Genomic DNA, 25690 nt, shown 5'->3' with positions numbered 1-25690 from the left:
ATATACATTGTCTTGGATAAGGAATGCAATTGATCATCACAGAACCACCTTTGACTGATGCTGTGTTGTTATCCATTTATATTTACATGAACAGTAGTGGTACAATATTATTATACAATAGTACAGTACTGAAGTTAATGTATAGTGTGTAATTTGTTGGGTTTATGTAACATAATAACTATTTTTGAGGTTCCTTAGTCATGACAACATAACATATGAGAAGCCATTAGACCTCAGGATTTTCAGTCAAAAAGATTTTTCTTTCAGAGAGTGTGCTTTGCTTTAAAAATACCACATTTTTTTCTAAATGTTGTGTCTCAGATTGATAAATTTCATGTGGAAACAATCTACTTAAAATCTGATAAAAATAGTGAATGTTGGTTGAAATTTGTAAAATTTGAAGTTACATTATGTGCAATTATAAGCAATGCATGTCTTCTTTTACTGAGCTTTCTGCCTGAGAAACACTGAGAATTAGATGGATAACATCATTTACTGTTTTACCTTCTGCTGTGAAATTAACTTTGTGTTTTATGGTTAGTATATTTAGCAGAACAATTAGCATCTAGGTTATTTTAAGTCAGTGAACTGTGTCTATATATATATATTTTAAAAGAGTAAGAAAGATAAGAGGGACTTATTCTCTTCATTGTCTGCTCTTAATGAGGAATGAAACCTGATTTTAAACAGGAGAGATTGTAGGGTTGAGCCCTTTTTTGAATCGATGAGCATCACTGAAGTCAAAATGCTTTAGACATGTAAAACAATCTGATTGTTATTTCTATTTTGGCATTAGCTAAACTGCTAGAGACAATAAGAACAAGAGAAACTTCTATTTCTTTAACAAATGCTTTTCTTTATTCTTCCTTGGTCATACAGTCATTCCCAGCACAGCACTGCAACGCGTCCACCCACAGTGAGCTTGCAGCGGACCATTTCTGTGGAAGGGTAAGATCATTCTCTGTTGAAGCTGCCTGTAGAGCTCTCATATACCACTAAGCCAGACACTGAACTACCCACACACACATAGCTGTCAACTAGATGTGGTTTTGCATACCACAGTGTTTAAGTCTGTGAGATGAAGAAATAAATACTTTCAGATTAGTGCTGATCCTTTCTAGATACTTACACTGACGTTTTGGTTTTCATGGAGATGAGAATATCTGTCATGGAGATATATTAACTACAATCTCTTCAATTCATCTCACTTGACTAGTGTTAATATTTACGTGTGTTAGCTGTAAAATGGTTCCCACTAATCATGGAAATACCCAGTGAAGTCTTACACCATTTTCTTAACGTATGCATGAGTTGTTTTTGACAAAGCAGTGTCCCGAACTAAGGATGAAGAAGTACTGATAGAGAATAATAATCCTGTGCTGGTGTATATCTGTGTATATTGATATGTTAATTGTAGAAGTATAGCTCAGAGTGTTTAGCTGACTCCATTTTAACAAAAACAATTGGGTAAAGTATGAATAATTCACAACCATAATTAATATTCTTGGATCTATACAATATTAGAAAAGCCAATATTTAACACTGAAACACAGATTTTGGTTGCACAGACTGGCGTAATTTACAAAAAATGTTAGATTTGTTTCTTCCCTCCCATAGAAATGTGGAACTGTTTGAAATGTTTTGTAAGCATGGGTAGTAACTTGTCATTGGCTGCTTTCAGGTCCCATTTGAAATCTTTTCTTTCTTGTGATAAAAGTAAGAATCCAAAGTTCCCATACAGGAAAGATGTCATCTTATTGTATTCTGGTTTATGTTACAACTTTACCGTGGTGCAGTCAGCAAATAAAATGGTAGATATGTGAAATAATCCACTCCTAAGTGAGACCCGAAGTGTTTTTCTCACAAGTCTCAATTTTTTCTTTCTTATCTAGATCTGAGATCTAACATTTTAAGTTTTTACTTAAAATGTGTAGGACAGCTATAGCAGTTATTCATTGAAAACAAGACTGAATAATGAAATTGCTACAGGAAGGGTGCATATGGCTTAAGGGCTGTTGTCTGGAAGGTAATTCTGTAAATGAAGTTCTCATCATCCAACCTTCCTGCTCAAAACAGGGCTAATTTCAAGTTAGATCAGGTTGCTCAGGGTCTTGTTCAGTGCAGCGGTGACTAGCACCAAATGTGGAGCTTGCACAAGTTCTGGTCAACCTGTCTCAGTGCTTAAACACCCTCACTTTGGATTTATTTTCTTTATCTCTCTCTTTAACAAACAGAGAGAGTTATAATAAATTCCCCTGTCTTTTCCTCAGATCAACTCATGAATAAATTGATGTTTGAAATAAACTGAGCTTCAAGAACAAGTTTACCAATTAAAATGGTGATTGGATTAAAAAATAAAAAGGAAAAAGAAAAAAAAAGAGTTTGCTAAATTAGGTTTAAGGAAAGAAATTCAGTTATGATGTCTCTGACGGGGTCTCCTGGACTTCATAGTTCAAGAGGTATCCTGCGGGTTTAAACTCCTACTGAATTTTTGAAATCAATCTGTCTACGTGAATTTTTAGATAAATTGCAGAATCTGTGCTGGCCACGCAGACAAGTTGCATATATTGTATATGAATCATTAGAGCGCAGGAAATCTGCAATTGATATTACAGGTCTCCTGCTGTTCAGGAGGTAGAAGAATATCTGGCTTGTAATTATTACTAATCAACTTACACTGAGTCATTTTTCATTTCACATAGGAAAGTGGGACTGTTAACCTATTACACCGCTGAGCAAAAATGAGTAATCAGCTCAGCCCTAAATATTTCTTTATGTTAAAGCTCTATTTATTCTAATGTTTATGTGAAGTCCATGCTGCTAAGTATGTTTATAGCTAACACAATTTGAGGTCAAAACAAAGTTATTTTTCTCCTTTAGGAACATCAGTAGACTCCTGTACTTAGGTGACTCATTATATTGCTTTTGAGATGCACTTTGTAAATAGCTGCTTTACCTGCAAGGCATCCCTAGCACATGCTTATATTTGTGGCCTGCATGCTGGCTCTGTGTGACTGACTGTGTAGTCACTGAAGTAATATAATTATTGGGTCCTGTGAAGGAGAAATGAAATATGGGAGGGTTAAAGAAATACAGGGGGAATGGCATTCACTGGCATTTATTCCTTTCCACCCTGTTGAATATGTGATCATTGAGCTGGCTAGAACAGATTTTTAAAAAACTTCAATAGTTTTTTCATCTAGGTGATGGATTCATACATAAAAACAATTATTTTTTTAGGGAGGGCGTTTGTGGACTTCATGTACATCAAAAAAATGGGTATCAAGGTGAAAAAAAAGATGTTTTTAAAGATTAAATTTTCTTTACATTCAAGCCATATATTCTTCACAGTGTAATAACTGTACATGAGGTGAACAGATTTATTATGTGTATAAAAGCATGAACTTCACAGGTGTTTGATGTTATTGTTAGTGTGATCTAATTTGTAAATTCCCTACTGGTTTATTTGCATGGTTTAAAAACAGGTAAAATATAACGTTTGAATTTGAAAATATCATTGGCTTGAGTTTTTTGAAATGGTTTTAATGAACAATTTTAACTGTGAGTATTCAGAATAAGAAAAATGTTGGATGAAAGCTGAAACCTGTTATTTGGAAATCCTGCTGTACTATCGCACGGAGCTATAAAGTTAGTGGTGTACGATAGCTATTCTCTCTGCAGTTGACATTCAGACTAAATTATATTTTCTATGCTACCAGTCATCTCTTCTGCTGAGCTGCTTAGGAACTGGGATTTCAACTTATTTGATCAAGAGTGTTTTGATGGAAATTTTAAGCGAACTTATCAACATGACTATCTCAAATATATAAATATTTATACATAAATAAACAGCATTTGAACAGTGACTAAGGGTAAGAATTTTTTTTCTGAACAGGACAGATACTACAGTCCGCTTTGTGTTTCAAAAGTGTCTTAGAAGTAATTTTGGATGCTTGCTACTAACAGACTGTGTGTTGGTATTTCGAAACATGGCTTAGGGGCACTGCTATTTTTAGGTATTCTCTTAGCCTTTGAATACTTCCTGTCTCCCGACAGTGCAATAGGGTTGCCTGTCACCAGTTCCATCTCATCTAGCCTTGTTTACAAACTGAAAAGCTGGAGCATTCATGGTAAATAGAGCCATCGAATGCTGTAAGTAACAGTTTATAGAGAAGTGGTTTCAATATAGAACCAATAGTTTTTAAAAGCAGGATGCAAAGCAACCTTTCCAGTATGGAGTTGCCTGTGTTGGGTGTAGCAGGTGGAACAGAGATGCAGTTTTCAGGATTTATTTTGATAATTAGCATGTAAATAATGCACCTCCTGGATCAGGAAAGAGAGGCAAGTGCTTATGTGAGACAAAGTATAAATGAATAAGCATACTGGAATAATCATCTCCCTTTCAAAGTTAAAGAGCATATTAGCTGTCCTACACTGTCGCTCTAGAAATCAATGAGTTTTCTAAAATCTAGGCAATGTACTCCTGTGCATTTAAAGTAAATGTCAGGTGTCATGGTAAAAATATAGATCAGTTTTTCAAATAGGAGATTATTCCTGTATGCCAATTCCATCTTGCTAGCTGTAAGCAGAAAACATTGCCTGGTATGCAGGCTTTAATTTCTCTGCAAAAGACAAAATGAAAGACTGTTAAAGTCCAGAGGGGTTCCCACAAAACAAATAAAGTTGCACGCATATAAGCCAGTGCACTCATGCATGCATCAGTCAGGCTGAAGCCTGGCTCCCAGTAGGTTCCCTCATATTAAATATACTTCAGAGTTTGTGACAAGTTAGACATGATGCTTGCAGAATAAATGCATTAAAAATGTAGTCAGTATTAAAGTTAGGATAAAGTATTGCTTCTACAGTTAATGCTAACATTCAATCAACAAGAAATGCCAAGGAAACCATAGTCAAATAAACAGATAAAATACTTGTTTCAAGCAGAGTGGGTAACTGTAGTAAGCAAAATTATATTTTGCTATGTGATATGATAAATTAACATCTCATTAAAGGCTGAATGCTTAGTTGTTAGTATATCAACATTTAGTAAAATGAAATAAGTCACTGATCAATTACAGGTAATGGAAATGGATGCTCTGCACATGACCAAAACATTGTCTCAGTTTAAGAAGGCAAAGTTACCCCTCTGGACAGTGATGCTCAGTGTGACAGCAATAGCTAAGAGGAAGTTTTCCGTATTTTTGTTATTTTCAATCATAATTGAAATCAGGATAATAATAATTAAAGTCACAAATCAGGGGTTACACCTCACTGGGTCGGGTGCAACACTGATGGGTAACACATGTGTTCAGCCTCTCCTAGGCTCGGAGATGGTAAAGGACTGGGGACTGGAGAAAGGAAGGTCTGCCAGCTCCCTACCACTGCCAGGTCGTGGGGTTTTGGAAACCTCACAAGAAAGGTAGATCAGAGGGAGGGCTGGGGAGGAAGACAGGGGTAGTGCTGTTTCACATTGTGACAGAAAGGTTTTGCCAAGCCAAAAAGGGGAATAACAAGGGGAAAAGCAATAGCCAAGATGCTACAGAGACAGTACTGCAATAAAACAACAGATGAGAGCGCTACAGAGAGATTTTTCTCTAAATTGTTGTGACGCAGATTTGTAGAAGTTATAAAAGAAAATTTAAATAAGCCAAGTGAGTTTGGTTTTGCCTGAACTTCAGAGTCTTTTAAAAAAGTGTTTGTGCATATTCCAGGCCTTCAGTCACTTAAGATTTCAAAATCTCTCTTGTGTGATTAATCAAATTTTAAAACATACACTCTGGCACATTCTCTGTCCATTCTAGCTTTCTGTGTTAAATGCTGTGAAGAAGAATGCTCAATCTATTTGAATTACCTTTTTTAGGTCTTTCCAGTATGAGTGCCCTTTGGCTGTCTGAAATAAACACGCAGTTATTTATCAGAAATTTTTGAAGCATGAGAGGAAAACTAGAAGTATTGTACTGAAAAAGAAATGGCTTGATTAGCCAACTGACTCTAAGCAGGCATAGCTTAGTACTCACAGAGGTAACTGTCAGAAGCCAAACACCATACTGCTCAGGAGAAGGGTGCCTTGATCCCTTAGATCTGGGGGTTTTTTTCCACCTGATGTACTACTAATGTGTGACTTGAACCAATTAATACAATTTCTACTTCAATTTTCCCTCCTGCTATTTGCTACTTTAAGTAGCTTGAATGTTTTTTGTTGCACTGTATGTGTGTAGTGCTTTGCAGAGAGGGTGTGGGGCCTTAGTTGGAGACTGGGTGCTACCCTAATGCAAGCAGTAAGTTAAATAAATACTCTTCTGGGCTTTCTATGATGTGTGTTACTGTAACAGCAGATCAGCATGAATGGATGCATGATTCCAGTATCCTTTGTGAAGCAACCAGCATTTTTGAAAAAAAAAAAAAAACAACCACCAAAACAACAAAAAACCTGCAGCTAAAGCAAGACCAAAGCCATATTTCTAAGTTCCTGCCGATCTGGGATACCTCTTTCGTTGTATATAACTGAAGAACTCTCTAGGGTCTGATATTTTAAAGCACCCAGTGTGCTTAGTATTTCTGTAGGTGTTCCAAAGAGCATAAAATCATTTCAACACCCCAGTTTTATAGGTGGTGGAAAAGAAACAGAAAGACAGAGCTGTGTCAGTGTGAGATGAATACTAAAACTGACTGTATTCTTTAATGTAACCAGCAGCACAAAATAAGCAAATTAAAAATGGATTTTCTTTCAGTTAGTTATTATAAGAATTCCTTGTTTTCAGAAAGCTCTTCCCCTTCATTTATCAGTCCAGTTTTTAATCTCGTAAATTAAATATATAATTACTATGGATTCATGATCTATAGAAGAATTCTAGGGATACTCACATTTTTTGCCTTGTGATTTTCTTATTGTAAAACAGTAAACTGATCAAAACAAATACTTAGTACAAATGTAGTGGATACAAAACTCTTAGCTAATTTCAAGGTAATGAGCAAATAAAACAAATATGAACCAAAAAAAAGTGTTGTGGAGGAAAAATGCCTTTTTTGATTTATTCACTTAATCACATTTTTATGAGAGAAGAAATCTTCTTAAGTGTTGAAGTTTTACCCACTCTGATTTGTTACTACTTGTTGTTTTCAAATGTTAATTTAATAATACTTTGCTCTTATACCAGGCCTGCAATTTATAATGTGCTTTACAGAATCTGATCTGATGCATTCCCTGAAGCAAGTAACCAAGTCCATCCAAATTGATTCTCCTATTGATTTCTGAGCCTGTAAATTTGTGTGGATTGCAGCACTTTATTTGCTCCTTTGCTCCTGGCTCTATTATAGTGAATCTTCCTTTCTTCTCTCTACCTTTTTAATTCCTTCCCGGTTCTCCTTTACAGATGCACTGTCTCTCTTTATCCTCTTCTCTCTTTTATTTTCTTTTTCTTTTTTTTTTTTCCCTTCTGCTGTATTGTCAGTCCAGGAATGTTTTCGTCTCACACTCCTTTCTAATTTCTGCTTGATTTCCCCTGCTGCTCTTCTCTGTTTGTATTTGGTACAAAGCTGCAGGAGGGCATAAAACATGCACACACAAAATTAAAGTGCTAGTATGCTTTGTTAGCACCTAGAAACTTACCTTCAGCTGTATTTATCACAGAAGAAATTGTAAATGGGATAAGTAGTTAAAGCTGGAGGCAGAAACATGCGTTTCAGAAACACTGGATGTTAGACTGTTCCGTTTTACCAGGTAGCTACAGAGTGCCACCTATTGTCTCCAAACAAAACAGTGAGTTTTTAAAATAAGTTACCCTGAAATTACGTTTGCCTCAGTTGCTGTTTTCTGCAGAGAACTACACATTTTTACTGAGTGTATTCTTCAAGATAACATAATTCACATTTGAGTTACTTTTCTTTCACTTCTTACTCTCCCATTACCATGTCATCTTTAAGTCTTTAATTGTTTCCTCTTTTACAACATTTATCTGCATTCTGTCTGGTGTTCTTTCATGTGTATTAGAGATACATTCATAAAGAATTTTAATTGAGGCAAAGGAGTTTTTCCAAATGTTGCTTCCCAGATATTCAAGAAAAATTGGAGCACCTCTTCTTAGAGCTCCTTAACCATCATATTAAAGGAGTTGACTATAAACTTTGATATCAGGGAAATAAATATATAACATCCTCATCTTCAGCTTTATCAAAACTAGCCTTTTCTTTGAGTGTGGCTAAAGCATTGTCTGAAAACTCTGCATTACTCTTAAGAGATCACCTGCTCAGTGGCCAGTACTGTGGTTTGCTTAAGAAACTTTTCTCCTACTTTAACTTCAAAACATGCTACAAAGCTTTATTATCATCATAAGGTGTTTGGGTTTTTTTTAATTTTCACACTGAGTACACTATGCAAGTGTGGACCATGATATATTTACAAAATCTTAGCTGTTTATTATACTATGGCATATACCTACTACTTCCTGTAGCTTTTGCAGTACAGTTGTGTCTCAAGGTTATTTCTATGATGATGACAACAACACTTGTGTGTTCTTGAATCCACCTTTCAGATTCTGCAGGATACTCCGATATGAAAGAAATACGAAGACATGTTACGGTTGGTCAGTCTCTATATAGTCAAACTTGACTCATGACCAAAACGATCTGATTAGGCTAAAGAGCAGGAGCCAGAAACCATTGTGTTCTAATCACGGCTTCTGACATTTCCCCGTTATTGTTTGAGCTTCTTCTGAACATAATCATCCAAAAGCAGAATGTGAATTTTGCTGTCAAAAGGCCAAAATTACAAAACAGCACTGACAGCGTTTTAGGCATAAATCTGCTGACTTGATCAGAGACGGGGATTAATAACTGGGCCAACTTTTTGTTGAGCTGCACAGCTTACTATTCAGTGGATACCCAGTTGTATTGACCTAGTTTTGCCCATAGCAATGGCTTTCAACTTTATGATCCAAGCTGCCTGTCATATGTGGAAATACTCAGTTTCATTTTGAACAAGAGCTCTTCAAATTTCTCACCAGCAGAGCATGGAAATGTATTTTTTTGACTTTACTGCCTCTTTTTCCTCAATATTCAGGTAAATAATAATGGCAGTAGCTCAGCTCTCTCAAAGTATTTTTGATGTGTAGGACTCGAAGACGACATGTCACCATATCATTTTGTGGATGAGGAAATTGAAGAACAAATGACTTGTCATGATCACTCAGCAGTGCATTGGCTAAGCAGAGAAAGGAGTCTACGCTTCCAGCTCACTGTCCTAGTTCTGCTCCAATCCCCAGGCCACCCTTTCTAATTAAAAACCTGTTTAGATATTTTAGATCTGGATTATATTATGTCTAATCTGCACATATTTAAGAAGGTGCTAAAAGTGTTGCTACACGGCAAATCAACAACAATGATCCAAAAGAAAAGAAAACCCTTTTTATTTTCTGATTGGTTAAAAATACTTCAAGAATATACAACCTCATGCCAATATGTCTTTTTCTCACAGCTGTATTTTTAAAAGGTTGTTTTCTGACTATAAAATGTTAAGAAAAGGTTGTAAGATGGAGAATCATATGGAGTGGGACTATACTTTCAGTAAAGGTTACAGTCACCTTTAAAAATATTATAAAAATTTAGTTTAGTTTTTTCTTTCAAAAATATTAAGATTTGGTTTCAGAAAGTTGAGATGTTATTTAAAGATCATGATCAAGCTGGGGATACTGTTTGAACATTAGCACTGGGCAAACATGAACAAACACCAACTGATTTCAGAATTATCATGTAAAAATTAAGTTGCCATGTATACAGCCATAAGACTTAACTCACATCAAATAAGACATCCCTCGATTAATCTTTTTTCCCCCCTCCCTTTTTTTCTTCTCTTTAAAAACAAATTGGAAATGAAAAAGCCATTCATATGATGTAGAACTTATATTGTACAGAGGAAATACTGGATCCTTTTTACAAGAAACATTCTGGAGCATGTTTCTGTAGATGGTGTGTGTGTGTGTGTTTACAGTTGTCACTTTGCTGGTAACTTTTATTTGTAAAAATTGAGAACTAGAAGAACATCCTGTTCCTCTGTGAGGAGTCACAGACACATAAATGTGTGTGTTTGTGAGTATCTGCAGGGCTGGACTTAAGATTTACAGATACTACTATTTACACTTTTTCTGAAAAATAAATCATTAGAGGGATTTGAAATGGGGTAAGTGCCAATAAATATGGTGCGTGTGTATGTATATGTGGTTGTGTGTGCTTGTGTATCCAAGGGAGAGACAGATCTGAGGCTTCGTATGTAGAGATTGGGAACTGGAATACCTGGGACACTTTCTCAGGGATGCTACCCTGATTGCTTAGGGAAGTCATCTCTTTCTGGACATAAGCTTTCCCATCAGTAAAACACATGCTATTATGTTTACATCCTTTGGGACATATTTTCAATTTACAGATGGAAAGTGCTGTATGAGAAGTAGCTGTTATTATTTATTGATTTCCTTCATAATGAACAACTTTTTAAACCAGTAAGGCAAAACCAGATACCCCTTGGTCTGGTTCAGTGATAAAGCTGTGGTGTGACTTTACAATTGCAAGCTCCTGATAATGTCAAACCGGAGTTTTTCATGAGATTCTGCTCTACTAGCTTGATCATACAAATAGTATTTGCTCCAAATCTGTCAGGATCAAACATGCTTGCCATTGTTTTGCCTAGAGTTTTGAATTTTTTCTTTGTTCATTTGTTTAAAAAGCAAGATTGGAACTAGAAAAAAGATTGATTCTACTTGTATATACAGTATTGCTATAAATGAGATTATAAAATATGTTCAGTGCTTTGTTTTTTTCTTTCAATAAATCTATCACCTAACTTGGTGAAGATCACTCCAGTGGGCTGAAATTAATAGAGACGTTTGGATTCAGCCATGAGGAAGTAAAAAAAGAGAACGCTCGTTAATTCTTACTTTGTCTGTTCTCCAGTTAACAGATTTATCTCATTTGTTAAATGGTTTCTTTAGACAATGACAGACCATTGTATCTTAAGCAAAATACAGTATGCTTAGGATGCCTTGAGAGATGTGTACACACGGAGGGTTTTGAATAAATAAACGTTATAACTTTGTTTCTATACAGAGAGCCTCGAAAAATCATCCTGCACAAGGGCTCCACAGGACTTGGTTTTAACATTGTGGGAGGAGAAGACGGGGAAGGCATTTTCGTGTCTTTCATCCTAGCAGGCGGGCCTGCTGATCTCAGCGGAGAACTGCAGCGAGGAGATCAAATTTTGTCTGTAAGTATTCGTGTTGGGCTTTGCTGGGCAACTACTTAATCTTGTTCTTTGCCTATACTGAAAGGGACACACAAAGAACTCTTTTTGGTTTCAAAATCGTGAAATCCAGGCTGGAAATAGTTTATCCCTGAATATTTTGTTTATTTCCTCTTGGTTTTTGTAGCATTTGTTAATGGTGTTACTTGTACTTAGCTCAGAATGAGACTTTTCTCTGCTTGATGCTATCTACAGTATGGCAACACTGCAGAGAGGACCTAAACACAGTGCAGACCTCAGTGTCTCCTGGTTTAACCCATCATCCAGTTCCATTCTGCCCAAAATGCACTACTGAGTCCAAAGATTTCTCCGATTTCAGCTTTTCTTTGAGGAGAAAAAGCAGTACAGTGAAATCATCTAGGCTACGGGTGCCATCTAGTGTGCACTAAACTGCTTAGCAAATGGCCCCATACAAGGAGGAGATTAATTAGGTTATGTTAATTATCTCTGTGCCTCTAATGAATTTGATGATCACTCTGAAATTAATTTTCAAATTTTAGAGGATAAAAGGCTTTGCAGCCTGAGGTTGTATTTTGCATACTTAGTCTCAAAAACATCTTTTTAATTTTTTTTCATGTATATATTGATAGCACGCATTTAAAAAAAAGAGCATTTATGTTTTAGGCTCTGTCAAGTAATTGAACATCTGACTGAAACAATCTGAATGTAAAGCATTTTGAATTACAACGTAAGTCTTGAAAATGTAGTTAAATATCCTTTCACATTATGACAGCTTACAAAAAAAAAGAAACTATCTGAAATTGATACAGTTGTGGCTGTTTCATGCAAAGTAAATAAATAGCCTTAAGGCAAAGAACTGAAACACACAACTGGACCTGTTGGAGCAAGTCCAGAGGAGGCCACGAAGATGATCAGGGGGCTGGAGTACCTTTCCTGTGAGGACAGGCTGAGAGAATTGGGGGTGTTCAGCCTGGAGAAGAGAAGGCTCCAGGGAGACCTTAGAGCAGCCTTTCAGTACTTAAAGGGGGCTACAGGAAAGATGGGGAGGGACTCTTTATCGGGGAGTGTAGGGATAGGACAAGGGGTAACAGTTTTAAACTGAAAGAGGGTATGTTTAGATTAGATGTAAGGAAGAAATTCTTCACTGTGAGGGTGGTGAGACACTGGCACAGGTTGCCCAGAGAAGTTGTGGCTGCCGCTCCCTGGAAGTGTTCAAGGCCAGGTTGGACAGGGCTTTGGGCAACCTGGGCTAGTGGAAGGTGTCCCTGCTCATGGCAGGGGGGTTGGAACCAGATGATCTTTAAGGTCCCTTTCAACCCAAACCATTCTGTGATTCTATGAATTCATCCCAGATGAGTGATGGACCCCCTAGGCTGCACTGTCACATTCATTCCCACTGTTGTGCTTTCTGCATCCTTGGCTTGCATCCTTGGCTGCACTTTGGTTAGCATTGGGGTGGAAGATGACTTTAGCTTGCCAGTTTGTGGCATGGTTCTGTAACACTTTCCTGGTCAGTGTTTAAATCCCTTCATGAGGAAGCTGGAACTGTTTTTCCTGCATTGCTAAGGAGTGCCTTGGCCACTGGTCTGTTCTGTGAAAAGTGAATTTACCTTCCACCTGTCAATGTTTTGGTCTGAAAAGGTGGCTGAAGCTGCTTTGTGATACATGGAAAATCCAGTGAGTTAGCACCAAAGGGGTGCAGTAACCTTGAAGTTGTGAGTATTATAGTAGTATATTTTACCAAGAACTGTTCCTTGAAAATGCTTTAAGAAAAACTGAGAAAGAGCAAGGATGTTTAGGTGCCTTAAAGAGATCTCAAGCAGAAAGTTTGTAGGAAACTGAAATAAAACCAAAATAGACTCTTACAAGGTTATCAGCATGAAGAGATAAGGAAGTCAAAGGCCGTCCCAAGAAGAAAACAGACAAGAAACCCAAAGAATAGAAATGGAAATTTCTTCAGGGCAATTATGCAATTTATTTTTCTTTGGCTACATGCAACAAAATAAGGCTGATTGAAAGAGCACTATGAAATCAAAACCTTTCACAGTACATTGTATTCAGAAATCCAGAAGCTCAGATACAAATTTAAAAGTCCATTTTCCTTTATTTTTAAGCAGGCATATATTTAGCACTGTACGGTACTGCCACAGCTGAATTTTTAACTCTGATTTTTGTCTGTTTCGTAACAATGTTTCCCGTAAGTTCTAATTAAAGTTACCAGTGTTGCTGCAGCATTTACTTGTCATGCAAGAGTAGTTTATTTGTTCATTGAGCAGAGAGGAATGGAAATTATTACCAAATTAGACTGCGTGCATATCCCCAGGCAATCACCAAGTCAGGCACTGCTTACTTATTTAGTCACAAATAAGTATTATGAATCCATTTTTCCATATTCAGGCAAATGAAATGTCATGCACAGGATACTTTTAGAGCTGATTAATCTTAGACCATTGTCTGGTGAAGGGTCCCAGACACCTTAATTTTATAAGGGCTGCACAAAGTAGGTCTGTTTTCCTCTGTTTATTCTTTCTTGCCTCATCCCTCAGAAACACTTATTTCCCTACAGAAATAGTTTTTCCATTTGTTTCTCTAAAACAGAACAAATCTGATTTACCAAGAACAAATAGGACCCTCAAAGCTAGTATTTCTAATTAACTCAGGCTTGGTTAAATTTCTTTCAGACAGGAAGCATAGTAAGTGATTTAAACTTTGGAGATCTGGATTTAATTCTTTGATTTTGCTGTTGTTCTATGTGACCTTAGGCAAGGTGCTTGGGTTTTTTAAGCCTCAATCTCCTGTATGGAAGAGGAGGATCACAGCACTTTCCTAATTCCTGCCTGTGCTGTGAATATGGCATAGTGTTGCCTGGTTGAGAGATGTGTATGCTCACCTTTAGGAAGGTACCTATAAAAATACCTTAAATAGACTGCAAATCCATGAGTCCCAACAAAGCTAGGAATATGCACTGCCTTTGGAATGTATACATAGTTTCAGAGTCAGCCCACAAGGCTTGGACAAATCCCATAACCTCTCTGCCTCTCTTTCTGCCTGATTGCTGTTACATGACAGGGAGGGGTCCAAGCCTACAGCCCTCAAGGGGGTCTGTGAAAGATTATGCCACAGCCTTGGCCCCATGGACGAGGGAAATTTGAGTTTATTTTTCCCCAATGCCACCAGGTGGCATCACCGGATCAGTAGTGACAGGGTTCCGCCTTTGGAAACAGGCTAAAACCTTAGGAAAAGCGGTGATAGCTGTATTTTTCTGTTTTCAGTTAATTGACTGGAAATGTTTAAAACTTATCTCAGAAAGCAGGCTGATATTCCCAATGCTTCTGTGCAGAGGCAAAATGAATCCTATCCGAACCTTGAAGGCAAATTGAAGAATAATAGAGAATGTTCTATTTCAAATAGTAAAACATTTCAAATAGAAAAAAAATGAATTATGGTGTTACATTCATGATAAGCTGTTTTTTCCCCCTAAAAGGTAGGATTTTTTAATACTGGCTTCGTCATGCTGTAATTCATTATGCTGTTGTGAATTACCACCAAACTGAACATTTTCCTTCTCAGTTCTGAACATCTTTAAAATGCATACATCACTAGTGTACGTTTATCAGTATAACAGAATATATCCCTCCCTGTAGTATTGGTTTTTTATTAAGTACGATGTAAATGTTATCAAGTAGCATTTTGAATACTATTGACATCAAGACTTGAGTGCTGTGTACACACAGATTACATGAATAACCCAAACGAAACAGCTCAGAATATCAATAGAAGTATTTCCATTTTAGAGCAGTGGAAATGAGGTGCCAGTATGTTAACTGATTTGTTTAAAATCATGTGAGAAGTCTGGGCTAGACTTAGAGGCTGCTTGAACTCTGATCTAACCCCAAGTTCTCGATGTGTTAGGGAAATTCAGTCTCCAATAAAAATAAAATGTAATGTTCCTTGATGCCATTCTTGCAATTTAAAATTCCACTTCCAATGCTAAGGGATATATTGCCTATTAAAATAGCAATGGGAATCCAGTGTTGTTAGTGAAAATCACCTGCATGAGAACAAATTATTTCCAAAAGCCATACGCATAAAATGGCAACCCATTGTGCATACATCCTTGCTGACAGAAAGCAGTACAAATCTTATCATTTTAGGAAAGAGGCTCATAATAAATACATTGTAATTTTTAGGGGAAATTCCTGGGGAGGCAGGAGGAGGAATGTGGTCCTATTCAAACAAAAAGCTCCACATAAATTTTTGCCTTACAATCGCAAATCAAATTTATGATAAAACATACCTACTTATTTTAGGTGTCTTAACCTGCATGCTTCAAAGCACTGTCCGTGCCAGGTGGACAACTTTATCTATAGGTACAGTACCTAATGCACAGATAGTTTGCAAGTTCAGCAGCAAAATTCAGATTTACAGTTTACCCACAAATAATTAGTGTATATTGCTCCTTGAATTCCTATGATGACACTGTTTTTCAAACAGTTTTATAATTTTCCACAAGACTGCATCAAGTTAAAAATGTATATAAAGAGAGAATGAAGGTGAATTAATAGCCATAAGGAGGTAACAGCAAGTATTAGCACTTGAATCTTAGCCTTTGAAATTACTGAATTTTGTGTTCTTGGACAAGACTAAACCTCAGATTTAAGATACTTAAATTTAGACATCCACATGCTTGCTGAGTGTCTGGTTGCCATTAAAGTCGATGGAGGCTATCGAATGATTCAGCTGGGCAACTATGAGTTGTGTAGAGTGAGTTGAATCGCTCTGCAGGCTTTACTGCATGTATTGATTGGGTATCCATTGACTTTAAGCTTAAACACTTACCACATGTGTGCATGTCTATATTTAGGTGTCTTAAACTGAATCTCGTATTTCATGTGTGTTCATCCTTATAATATATGTTTGCCTTTTCAGCTAACATTTTGCTTGCTTCATCACAAAGAGAACTAAAATAAAACTGTGGACCATAAAAGCAGTATCAGTTTTATTTCATTCTCCTGTAAAAATGCTTTAGTGCCTTGTGGTTCACAGCAGCAGGTTGAAGTGTGGCTGGTAGCCTGAAAGTAGAATCAAGAGAAAAAGAAGACTGCTTGCTCTGGAGCAAGACTGCTGCTCCTAAGCACCACATCCCACAGGTTACCTTAAGTAAATAAAACAAGTTTCCTGAAGGGCAGTTGCTCAATAGCAACAAGAAAAAGAGTAGAGAAAGAACAGGCTGCAACCGTGAAGATGCAGGTAGTACTCTCATAATGCTTCCATTTTCCCTCCTCCGACCTGACTCAGATGAATTAAGTTAACCAAATTTGGTATGATTTTCCTCTTGATCTAGCATAGTACCAGGATACATTTGTATATGGGGAAAGATGGTATCTTTTTTCCCCTGCTGCTTTCTGAGAATCAAATAACTATGCTTTTGGAAAGGGCTACCAGAGATACTCTGTAGGATTTTCTGTCACTGGTACATGACATCATATATGACTAGTTCACAACGCCAGTATTTGAGCATCTCACTTCAGCACTGTATGATCTTTTATACAAGGTTCTCCCTTGTAGAGGGAAGGTGATCTCTTATACTGATCAGATTTTGTCTTGTGTCTGTGCATTGTCCTGCTGTCATTTTTTGTGAGATGTTTGCTTTCCCTTATGAACGGTTTAAACACTTCTTCCTACTTAGTTCCTCCCACATGACTCCTACCCACCTTCTCACTCACATCTGTAGCAAAATACAATACACATTTGAAGAAATATAATGTTGTCCAATTTCTACTCCAAAATGTGTACATATATAGAGCAGGATAAAGTGTAAGGACTCTGCTTATTTCTAGCAAATATTTATGCTTTATATTTGCTACAGTTAAAATTGACCTTCAGATTGACTTCCCTTACTTTGGTGCGGAGAACCTTTCAGCTTTCTAATTTAAAATGGCTTTTTGCTCATGGTAAAAGCAGTAAAACTGCTTAGGGCAAAGAGTGCATTTTGTTACCTAGTTACAAAACTAAGAAAAATGGCAAATACCATTTGGTTTCGCTTCTCAGAATTTTTTTTCCAAATTGCAACTGGATTGGAAAATGTTTGAATGATCTTTATAGGGCCTGGAATCTTTTCTCCATGGATATGGAGATACGTAATAATGTTAGGATTATAACAGATACTCCCTTTGCCTTGCAAGACTTACTTGCAGAGGCACTGACCATATCCTTAGGATGCTTACTTCCCTGTGGTGGTGTGGATGATATATGATGCTCTCCTCTGGCATAGGTGAGTTTATCAAATTCTGTGGCCTTTAGCTGCACTTGTCCATAAAGTCTCTCTTCATGTTTTTAACATTAACCCTAATTAGCCAATAGGAAAAATACAACTATGTAACCTTGCTTTGTAGTAATACGTGGAGCATTATATGTTATATATTGGGAATGTTAGTATATAATCAGTGCAGTGACTTAAATGGGTAGATCCATTCACATGACTGTTTTAAAGAAGTAGAACTTGCTTGAAAATCAAGGGAGAATGTGTTGAAACGTCTCCAAATGATAAATACTGGCAATTTAACTTGCTCTAAAGTACAATTTAACTTGCCCTAAAGTAGACATTTTACACAGGTCAGATGACCATTGTGCTATAAGTCTATATTTCTTTTCACGGATTATAATTTTGCATGTCTTCCCTTTATTGAAATAGATCCCATCCATACTGACCAGACATTCATGAATCCTTTTGGTGGGGAGTATGGAAAAAGCAAGTATAGTCCCAGATTTTATTCTGACCAGTAAGGAAGAGTGCCCTGAGAATGGGAGAATGAAACACAACTTGCCCTTGAGTGACCATATAGAGTAGTGTCAAAGTTTATGATTTTGTGCTGGAAGGGAATGAGGAAGTTCAGAAGAATAAGTAACATGATCTTCAAAACCAGTCTGCTGTGCATTCACAGCTGATGTGGAAAATCCCACAGGGAACAAGTTTTAAAGTATCAGTTAATTCAGAAATGGTCACTGTTATTTTAAGAAAAAATTATTAAGAGCACAGTGAAAAAAGGAATGATAGTGAGTGTAGTAAGAAGTGAACTTCGGTAATTGAGAGCTTTTTGATGATATGAAACTCAACTAATCAACACTGAAAAAGTGGAAGCTGAGTCAAGTTACTGTGATTATAACAACCTAAGTCCTAAAAATGTATAAATGTTGGGTAAAATTTTGGGACAAAGTCAGAAAGGCAAGCTGTAAGATGGACTGTAAGCAGCAAGCATCTGAAAAGGTAGCAAGAAAATATTTGATAAGAATAGAAAACCAAGTAATTAATTCATTTGCTAAACAGTTGGAAGAAAGACTACTTAAAAGTGAGACCAACTGAGTTTGAATGTTTAGAGCATTTTTTGCTTTTGTCTTCTTTAAAAAAGGATCCATGATCATCCAGTTAGGGCAGCTACGAAGAAACAAAGAGATAAGTCTTCAAACTGGACTAAGGCAAAACCAAGGTAGAACTGCAACAAATGAGATACTGAAAAAAGAGCTGAAATCCATTCTCAAATACTTAAGGAACTAATCAATGCAGACCATTTAGAATTTTATTCAAGAATAAAATTCAAGAATTCAAGGAGTATTTGGGAATATAGAGAAGCTTGCCCAATTTTTAATGAAAACTTCTAGGAGAAATAATCAATCTATTTGCAGATTCTTAGAATACAACAGAAGGAGGAGTAATAGCCCCTGTGAATTTTTCAGTAATAAATTGTTAAGTGTACTTTTCTTCCTGAAAGAACAACCACAGGGCTGGAGAAGAAACAATAGATGACATTTTACCACAAACTTACTGCCCCTGTAAGCTGCCTATCAACATCTTCATACAGTGGCAGATCAAAGGCCCCAAAAAAATAGAGAAAAACAGAGAAAATCGAAGATGTTGTCAAGGCAGGACCTAATGGGAAAATCTGGGGCAAACGGTGGGTTAATGCAAGCTCAGACATTGCTAATAGCATTGTGAAGTTCTGAGATTTGAGGATGAATTTTAAACAGCAGTAGGTCTCTAAAAGTCCTCAACCTGTTTATATGAAATCATCTGAGTGCAGAGTGCTCCACCTTTCTATATAAGCTCAGTTTCACCTTTTACAATACCTGCAGACGTATGTCCAGTACTTGTCATCATGATGAATCAAAAACATTTCACATGTCAAAACTGAATCACCCATACGACTTCCCTGTACAAGAGGAGATTTTTAGAGGTACAGAAGGCAACTGGACACCCAGTGAACAGAAGCTGGGTGCAAACACAAATTTATGCTTTTGAAAACCCTCTCTTTTATATTTTTAAAGAAATGGCTTATTTAAAAAAGAAGTCTTCTTCTTTCTCATGAAGTCTTGGAGTTTAGAACCTGTCAGAAAAGCCCTAACATCCTCCTTGACCATAAAAATTCACTTTAATGAGGTATGAACTGTGTAACTGTAAACACTACCATCTGGAAATACTTACCATTGGAGAAGAGAGATGGTATCAAACTGTTTCTCAGTGTTATTGATAAATAATACATGATCTGATGGCTGGGAGTTGAATGAGGCTGATATGTTCAGCCTCAAAATATGATGCACTTCTTTTGTAGTTCGGGGTACCTGTGTTATATTGACATCGAAGCTCATAGACTTGTCACTTTTGGACTCCAGAATAAAGTAGATGACTTTCTAAAATACAAGCTTAATGGAGCTTCTAGGGGAAAATTTACCACCTGCATATGCTGGAATGCTACCTACGTTGGTAACTATAGAGCTCCCTTTTGTCTTTTACTAATCTAGGAATCTATCTTCCAGCTGGATTTCTCTCTTTCTCCACCCCCTGCCCCCATCTTTCTGCAATCTATAATATATATTACAATTGCCTTGATGCAGTAACTGTTCCCTAAATTAACTCTGACATTTCCAAGCACATGATCAGAACCTAATAAATTATCCTAACAATTCTCATGAATAAGGTATGTCTCTTTTTGCCAAGCAGTTAGCTATCAGACCTGTCAGTTATATGTCATGCAAAGCTGGTAAGTTGGCCTAGACTAGAGGCTGTGTACTTCTGCTGTGATGAAATCATCAGTTACCTCTAAAACATTCATTTTACAATTGCCTCAGTGAGTAGAAATGATCTGATGCCAGATTGCTTGCTTTTCAGCTCCTAATAGTTTAAGGAGGAGTTCACATTCAGTTCAAACATTCTGGCTTAGCAAATTATGTTTTAAGACTGTCAGACAGAATTGTCACATCGGATACATTGAGGCTTTGGAGTGAGCTCTTCACCCCTTGGTGTAGCCTTACTGTCACCCTCACAATGAAGGGAAACTAAAAACAAAAATTTTAAAACCAAACTGCTACCACTGGACAAAATGGCTACATCCCTGAGCTTTATTCATTCAGAGATTTGCCCCAGGCTAGACTTTTGCCTTGTGCTTGAACAGACTAGATTCCAGGCATCATTCTGCTCTACTGCCCAGTAAGTTTTGGGTTCCTGAGTGAGTAAAAAAATTATCATATGACATGAGCTGCAAAATAATAGAAATTGGCAATCCATTAAATTCGGTATTTGAGGTATATCTGCAATAATTCATTGGAGGAAATTTTGGAGATCCTTTTGAAAAAACATGATAGATATGCCCTTTATCTGAACAAGCAAGCCACTGGGACAATAGCAAAAGCAAAAGCACTTACAGAATACAAGAGCTATTTCCTTTCCATTGGTTTTGAAAAACATGCTTTATTTGAGAGTATGGAGCATGGTCTGTTCAAAGTGTCTGGGTGTTGTGGTTTAACCCCAGCTGGCAACTAAGCTCCACTCGGCCACTTGCTCACTCCCCCTGGTGGGATGGGGGAGAGAATTGGAAGAGTAAAAAGTGAAAAAACTCATGGGTTGAGATAAATTTTAATAGGTAAAGCAAAAGCCATGCACACAAGCAAAGCAAAACAAGAAATTCATTCACCACTTCCCATCGGCAGGCAGGTGCTCAGCCATCTCCAGGAAAGCAGGGCTCCATCACGTGTGACTTGGGAAGACAAATGCTGTAACTCCAAACATCCCCCTCACCTCCTTCTTCTCCCAACTTTATATGCTGAGCATGACATCATATGGTCTGGGATATCCCTGTGGTCAGTTGGGGTCGGTTGTCCTGGCTGTGTCCCCTCCCAACTCCTTGTGCCCCCCCCAGCCTCCTCACTGGTGGGGTGGGATGAGGAGCAGAGAAGGCCTTGACTCTGTGTGAGCACTGCTCAGCAGTGACAAAAACATCCCTGTGTTATCTACACTGTTTCCAGCACAAATCCAAAACACAGCCCCATGCAAGTTACTGTGAAGAAAATTAACTCTATCCCAGCCAAAACCGGCACACTGTGTTACATAATCCTAATCTGTAGAGCCACAAATAAACTATGAATGTTGTGATTTGGGTAGTTTTAGTATAAAGTGTGAGCACTGAACACTTCATGTAGAGCTGGAGATTACAGTTAAATAAGCTACCACTAAACCATTGATACCTTGCCTCATGGTCACTGGTCTGAATCCAGTACAGATCTGCCAGGACACAAGCCAATGGCCATCTTGCCTCTCACAGGCCACATTGGCATATTCTGTGGGTGTGGAAATATGGGAAAAGCTATCAATTAGAGATCAAGGCAAGGATTTCAGTTTTTTAATTTTCCACTAACTCAGTGCCTGGGGTCAAACAAATCACTAATGCCCTTCTATCTCTAAGCACCATCTAAAATTGGTTTACTTTTTTATTTCAATTCCTGAGTACCTACTGGTTATTGCCTTCAGCTGAAATTAAGTTCTTACCATCTTCGAGTTATAAGGCACTCGTTAAAATAGAAACCTTTATTTCATTTCAGAAGCGGGAGTATTGCAATAATTATTTCTGCTTATACCATCCTTTGAAATTCAAATGTGAGACAGGAGTCCTGCAGCATTATAAGCAAAGTGATCAATGGTAGTTTAGATATATCCATATACTGGAAGGAAAAATACCTTTTAGAACTGAGTGGAAACCAAGGTATATGGAATAACTGCCACTAATAGGGGAATGCCTAAATGACCCAGAATGAGAGCAGGAGACAGGGAAATCTGAATGCTGAAAATAGAATTAGGGAGAAAGAGGATTATTTCAGAAAGGCAGGAAAGTGAGTGGAAGTAACAGTCATGTAAAGTGAAAGCTGTAGGAGGGAGGAGGGGCAGTTTGATACTTTATCAATTCGGGGTAGGAAGGGAGCAGCAACTGCAAAGGAGAGGGAATGTGCGAAGGCCTGTAAAGATGACACTGTAGTGAGATCTATGAGATTAGGTGGTGACAGAAATATAAGGGTGTTTGAGTGACCACGCAGGAGGAAGGAAGGTAAAAAAGCAGCAACTAGGTTAGAATTGAAGAGCTAATGATGAGCTCTCCATTTTAACAGAAATGAATGTTCTTACTAAGTATTGTGTTTGATGGATGAGTGTTCTGTGTATAAAATTAATGAAAAGCAATATTTCATTTAAAAATTAGTTAATATATATTGGCCTGTGTTATTAGATAGCACAGTACTCATATATGATATTTTTCATTGGTAATACCGTTGTCTTAATATGAAAAGACTACATGTGTGCCTCTGTCTAGACTTTACTGTTTAGCAGTGAGACAAAATGCCATTGATCACCTCATAGTTGCTGGATCTCATCCAGTCCAGGTTGGTAATAGAACTAGCTGGTAGCTAATTAGTGACCTGAATGAAGTAAGTTTCATGTCCAGGCTCCAGTGAGCCTATGTGTCCTTTTCAAAAGCTATAATTTATTTCAAACCCAGTTTAAACAAGTTTTGAAGAATTCTGATGGAACTGAGGGGAAATAGCTGTTAAGCTGTCACTGCAGTGAACTCTTCAGTGAAATTATTTCAGTCTCAAAGTTTGCCAATCTGGCATCATTCACAAGAGCCACAATCACATGGGAAGCAGATATTCTATCAGAAGAATTTCTGTACAGTTTGGATTAAAAAATAAGTCTTTGCCAATGGTTACAGGCTTAACGGGTACCGTTTGGAATGATTCATGTGGTCTGGTGAGTCATAAAGCTTGTTGGTTCCTACTGTAAAAGGCAGTGTGTGCAAGACACCTCTTCAATAACATAATATTAATTTTCTTCCTGCTTCAAAGACGTAATGCTTTGATACCTCTTTCAGCTGGCTGAGCTGCCTCCTTAAACTTCCTGGCAAAAAAAGGCATGCTAAATGATATAGCTCATACCCCCATAGCAGTTCTCGTTTCCCAGAGAGAGGAGTTTGCTTCTAGAATGCCCAGCTCATCAGAGCATAAAGAGCAGCTTACTAGAGGCAAAAGTTGTAACTCTAAGGTAGCAACACAAGGAAAATTGAAAAGGTCATTGAAATTGCTGACCCATAAAAAGAGAGAACGAGGATGGCAGGCACGGAGAACAGCAGACATGACACGATATTATGTTTTCTGTGGAGTTCAGGATGAGACAACCACTGGGTTTATATGTGCTCAACTAAGCAGTCTTAACTGATCGGAAGAAAGTGTAGGTGCAGAAAAGATGAGAAATGAGAGAAGTGAGAGAAAAGCAATAAAGTGAGCCTGACAATTTAACAGAAGCTAAGCTAGAGAGTGAAGCCTCATTTCGCCCTGTGCGTCTCTCCTTTCTTTCTATTCCTGAACTTCTTCACTAGCAAGGCAAAACCTCTCCTCGTCTTCCCCCATACCGCGGCGCTCCGTGTCCCTCCGCCGTCTCCCGCGGAGCTGTCCGCGGTGCTGAGCGCTGCCGGCTCCCCGCCCCTCAGCCTCAGGCCTCAGCCTCAGGCCTCAGCCTCAGCCTCAGGCCTCAGCCTCAGGCCTCAGCCTCAGGCTGCATGTGCGGGCTCGGCTTTGCAAACCCATGGCCTGTCTAACTGAAACAGCTGGCAGTGCAAGGGCTCTACTTGGGCGACATGCATGAGTTTCTTAGAGTTACTGTCCTTTTTGCTGGATTGTCTCAGCTGTCAGAGTTGGGGGGGGCATTGGGTACAGTGATGATGCCACCTGCTTGTGAGAGAAGTCTGCCCCAGATACATTCAGGGCAGATCATCCCTAATGTGTGTTTTTCCAGTGTTCCCTGTCTTGCTGGAAGACTGTGCTTCCATCACCTAACGGTTGATGCTGTACACTCCGTTTCCAATGACTAAGCTGGACTGCTGGAGAACATGGCTCAGCTTTCCTCTCATCTCTTGTTAGTGTGCTTGAGAATACTTAAGCTGACATGCAAAGTTAAGGCAGATAAATAGGGTTCTTTGTATCTTCTCTTAATGCAAACAGTGGCAATTCTGGATGTAAAGGTTTGTCTTTATTCAGACTTCTGTTTGCCTTTTCAGACACCAAAAGCTCTCATTTTATGAGTTCAACAAATAAAAGAATTCAGCCACAACTTGAAAAATCTGCTGCATTGTTTGTTGCGTGGTAAAAAGATGCTTTTTCTTCACCATTTAATTTACTGGATAAAAGCACTGTACTTGTCAGTGACAGTTCAAAGAAGAAATTAAAAGAAATCTTTTATGTTTTCTCCCCAGGGAAGGGATGTGTTTTTCCTTTCCAGTTCAACAAGACATTCCAAGTGTTCATTTAATCACTGTACAAACACAAAATGAGGTGGCTGAAATAAATAAGTGGCTAATAAAACAGACTATTCTGCTAGCCTCTATTCGAATGACCTACATATGAATCATGCTTAAGCCTTCTAGCAGAAGACAACCAGACTGTAGTAAGTCTTGAAGTGGCACTGTTCAGAATTGAACCAATTTGTGCTAATTCGGGCTATTGAAATATTTTAAAGGGAATATAACTCTTCCAATTTTAGAAGAGTTTGATCTATCCAAAATATAACTCTTATCTTTCATTTAGATTATGATTCACTTTTTAATGAAGTAGATCATGCTTTACTTTGAGTCAATGAATGCAAAAGCAATTACTGTAATTACTGTGAACTGTAGTTGCATCTTTTTCTCCATCTCAGTCTGGTCTGTAGTTTTAAACTATAATCTTCCATTGCTGCATTTCTCTTTGTAAGCTTTCTAACTGCTTTTTGCCACAGCATGCAGAAGAGACAGACATCTGTATAAGCTGGAGGCTCTTCTTATTTCCATTATGTCAAATTCACTTTGAGTTAAGCATCAAAAATTGTGCACTCAAGTTCATTCTGGGCCAGGACATCAAGATTGTGCAGTCAAGCTCAGAACAGCAGTGCTACAATACTTTGCTTATTGTGTAATACTTCTTAAAGGAAGACAGACCATTTAATAGGACACACACACACCCCCAAACACCTTTGATATGTATTAAACTTCCCTGCACACACGTGCAACTTTTTCTGTTTTTTTTTTTTCTGTTTCCTTTACTGATTATTTTTAACATAAATTACAATATGAAAGCAGTAATTGAAATCAGAGT

The 25690-nt window shown here is 37.7% G+C and overlaps 1 protein-coding gene across 30 annotated transcripts in view; it reads left to right on the top strand.

Moving 5' to 3' along the window:
* Positions 1-25690, top strand: part of DLG2 (discs large MAGUK scaffold protein 2) — a 1053560-nt gene that overhangs the window by 804640 nt on the left and 223230 nt on the right. For all 30 annotated transcript variants that reach the window (XM_074816343.1, XM_074816342.1, XM_074816341.1 and 27 more), the window contains 2 exons: positions 880-948; positions 11095-11251. In XM_074816343.1, coding sequence (XP_074672444.1) covers positions 880-948; positions 11095-11251 — 226 coding nt within the window. The remainder of the gene's footprint in view (positions 1-879; positions 949-11094; positions 11252-25690) is intronic.

Source organism: Strix aluco, chromosome 2 (assembly GCF_031877795.1).
Source record: "Strix aluco isolate bStrAlu1 chromosome 2, bStrAlu1.hap1, whole genome shotgun sequence".
Lineage (NCBI taxonomy): Eukaryota > Metazoa > Chordata > Aves > Strigiformes > Strigidae > Strix > Strix aluco.
This window is presented reverse-complemented; position numbering and strand designations above follow the sequence as displayed.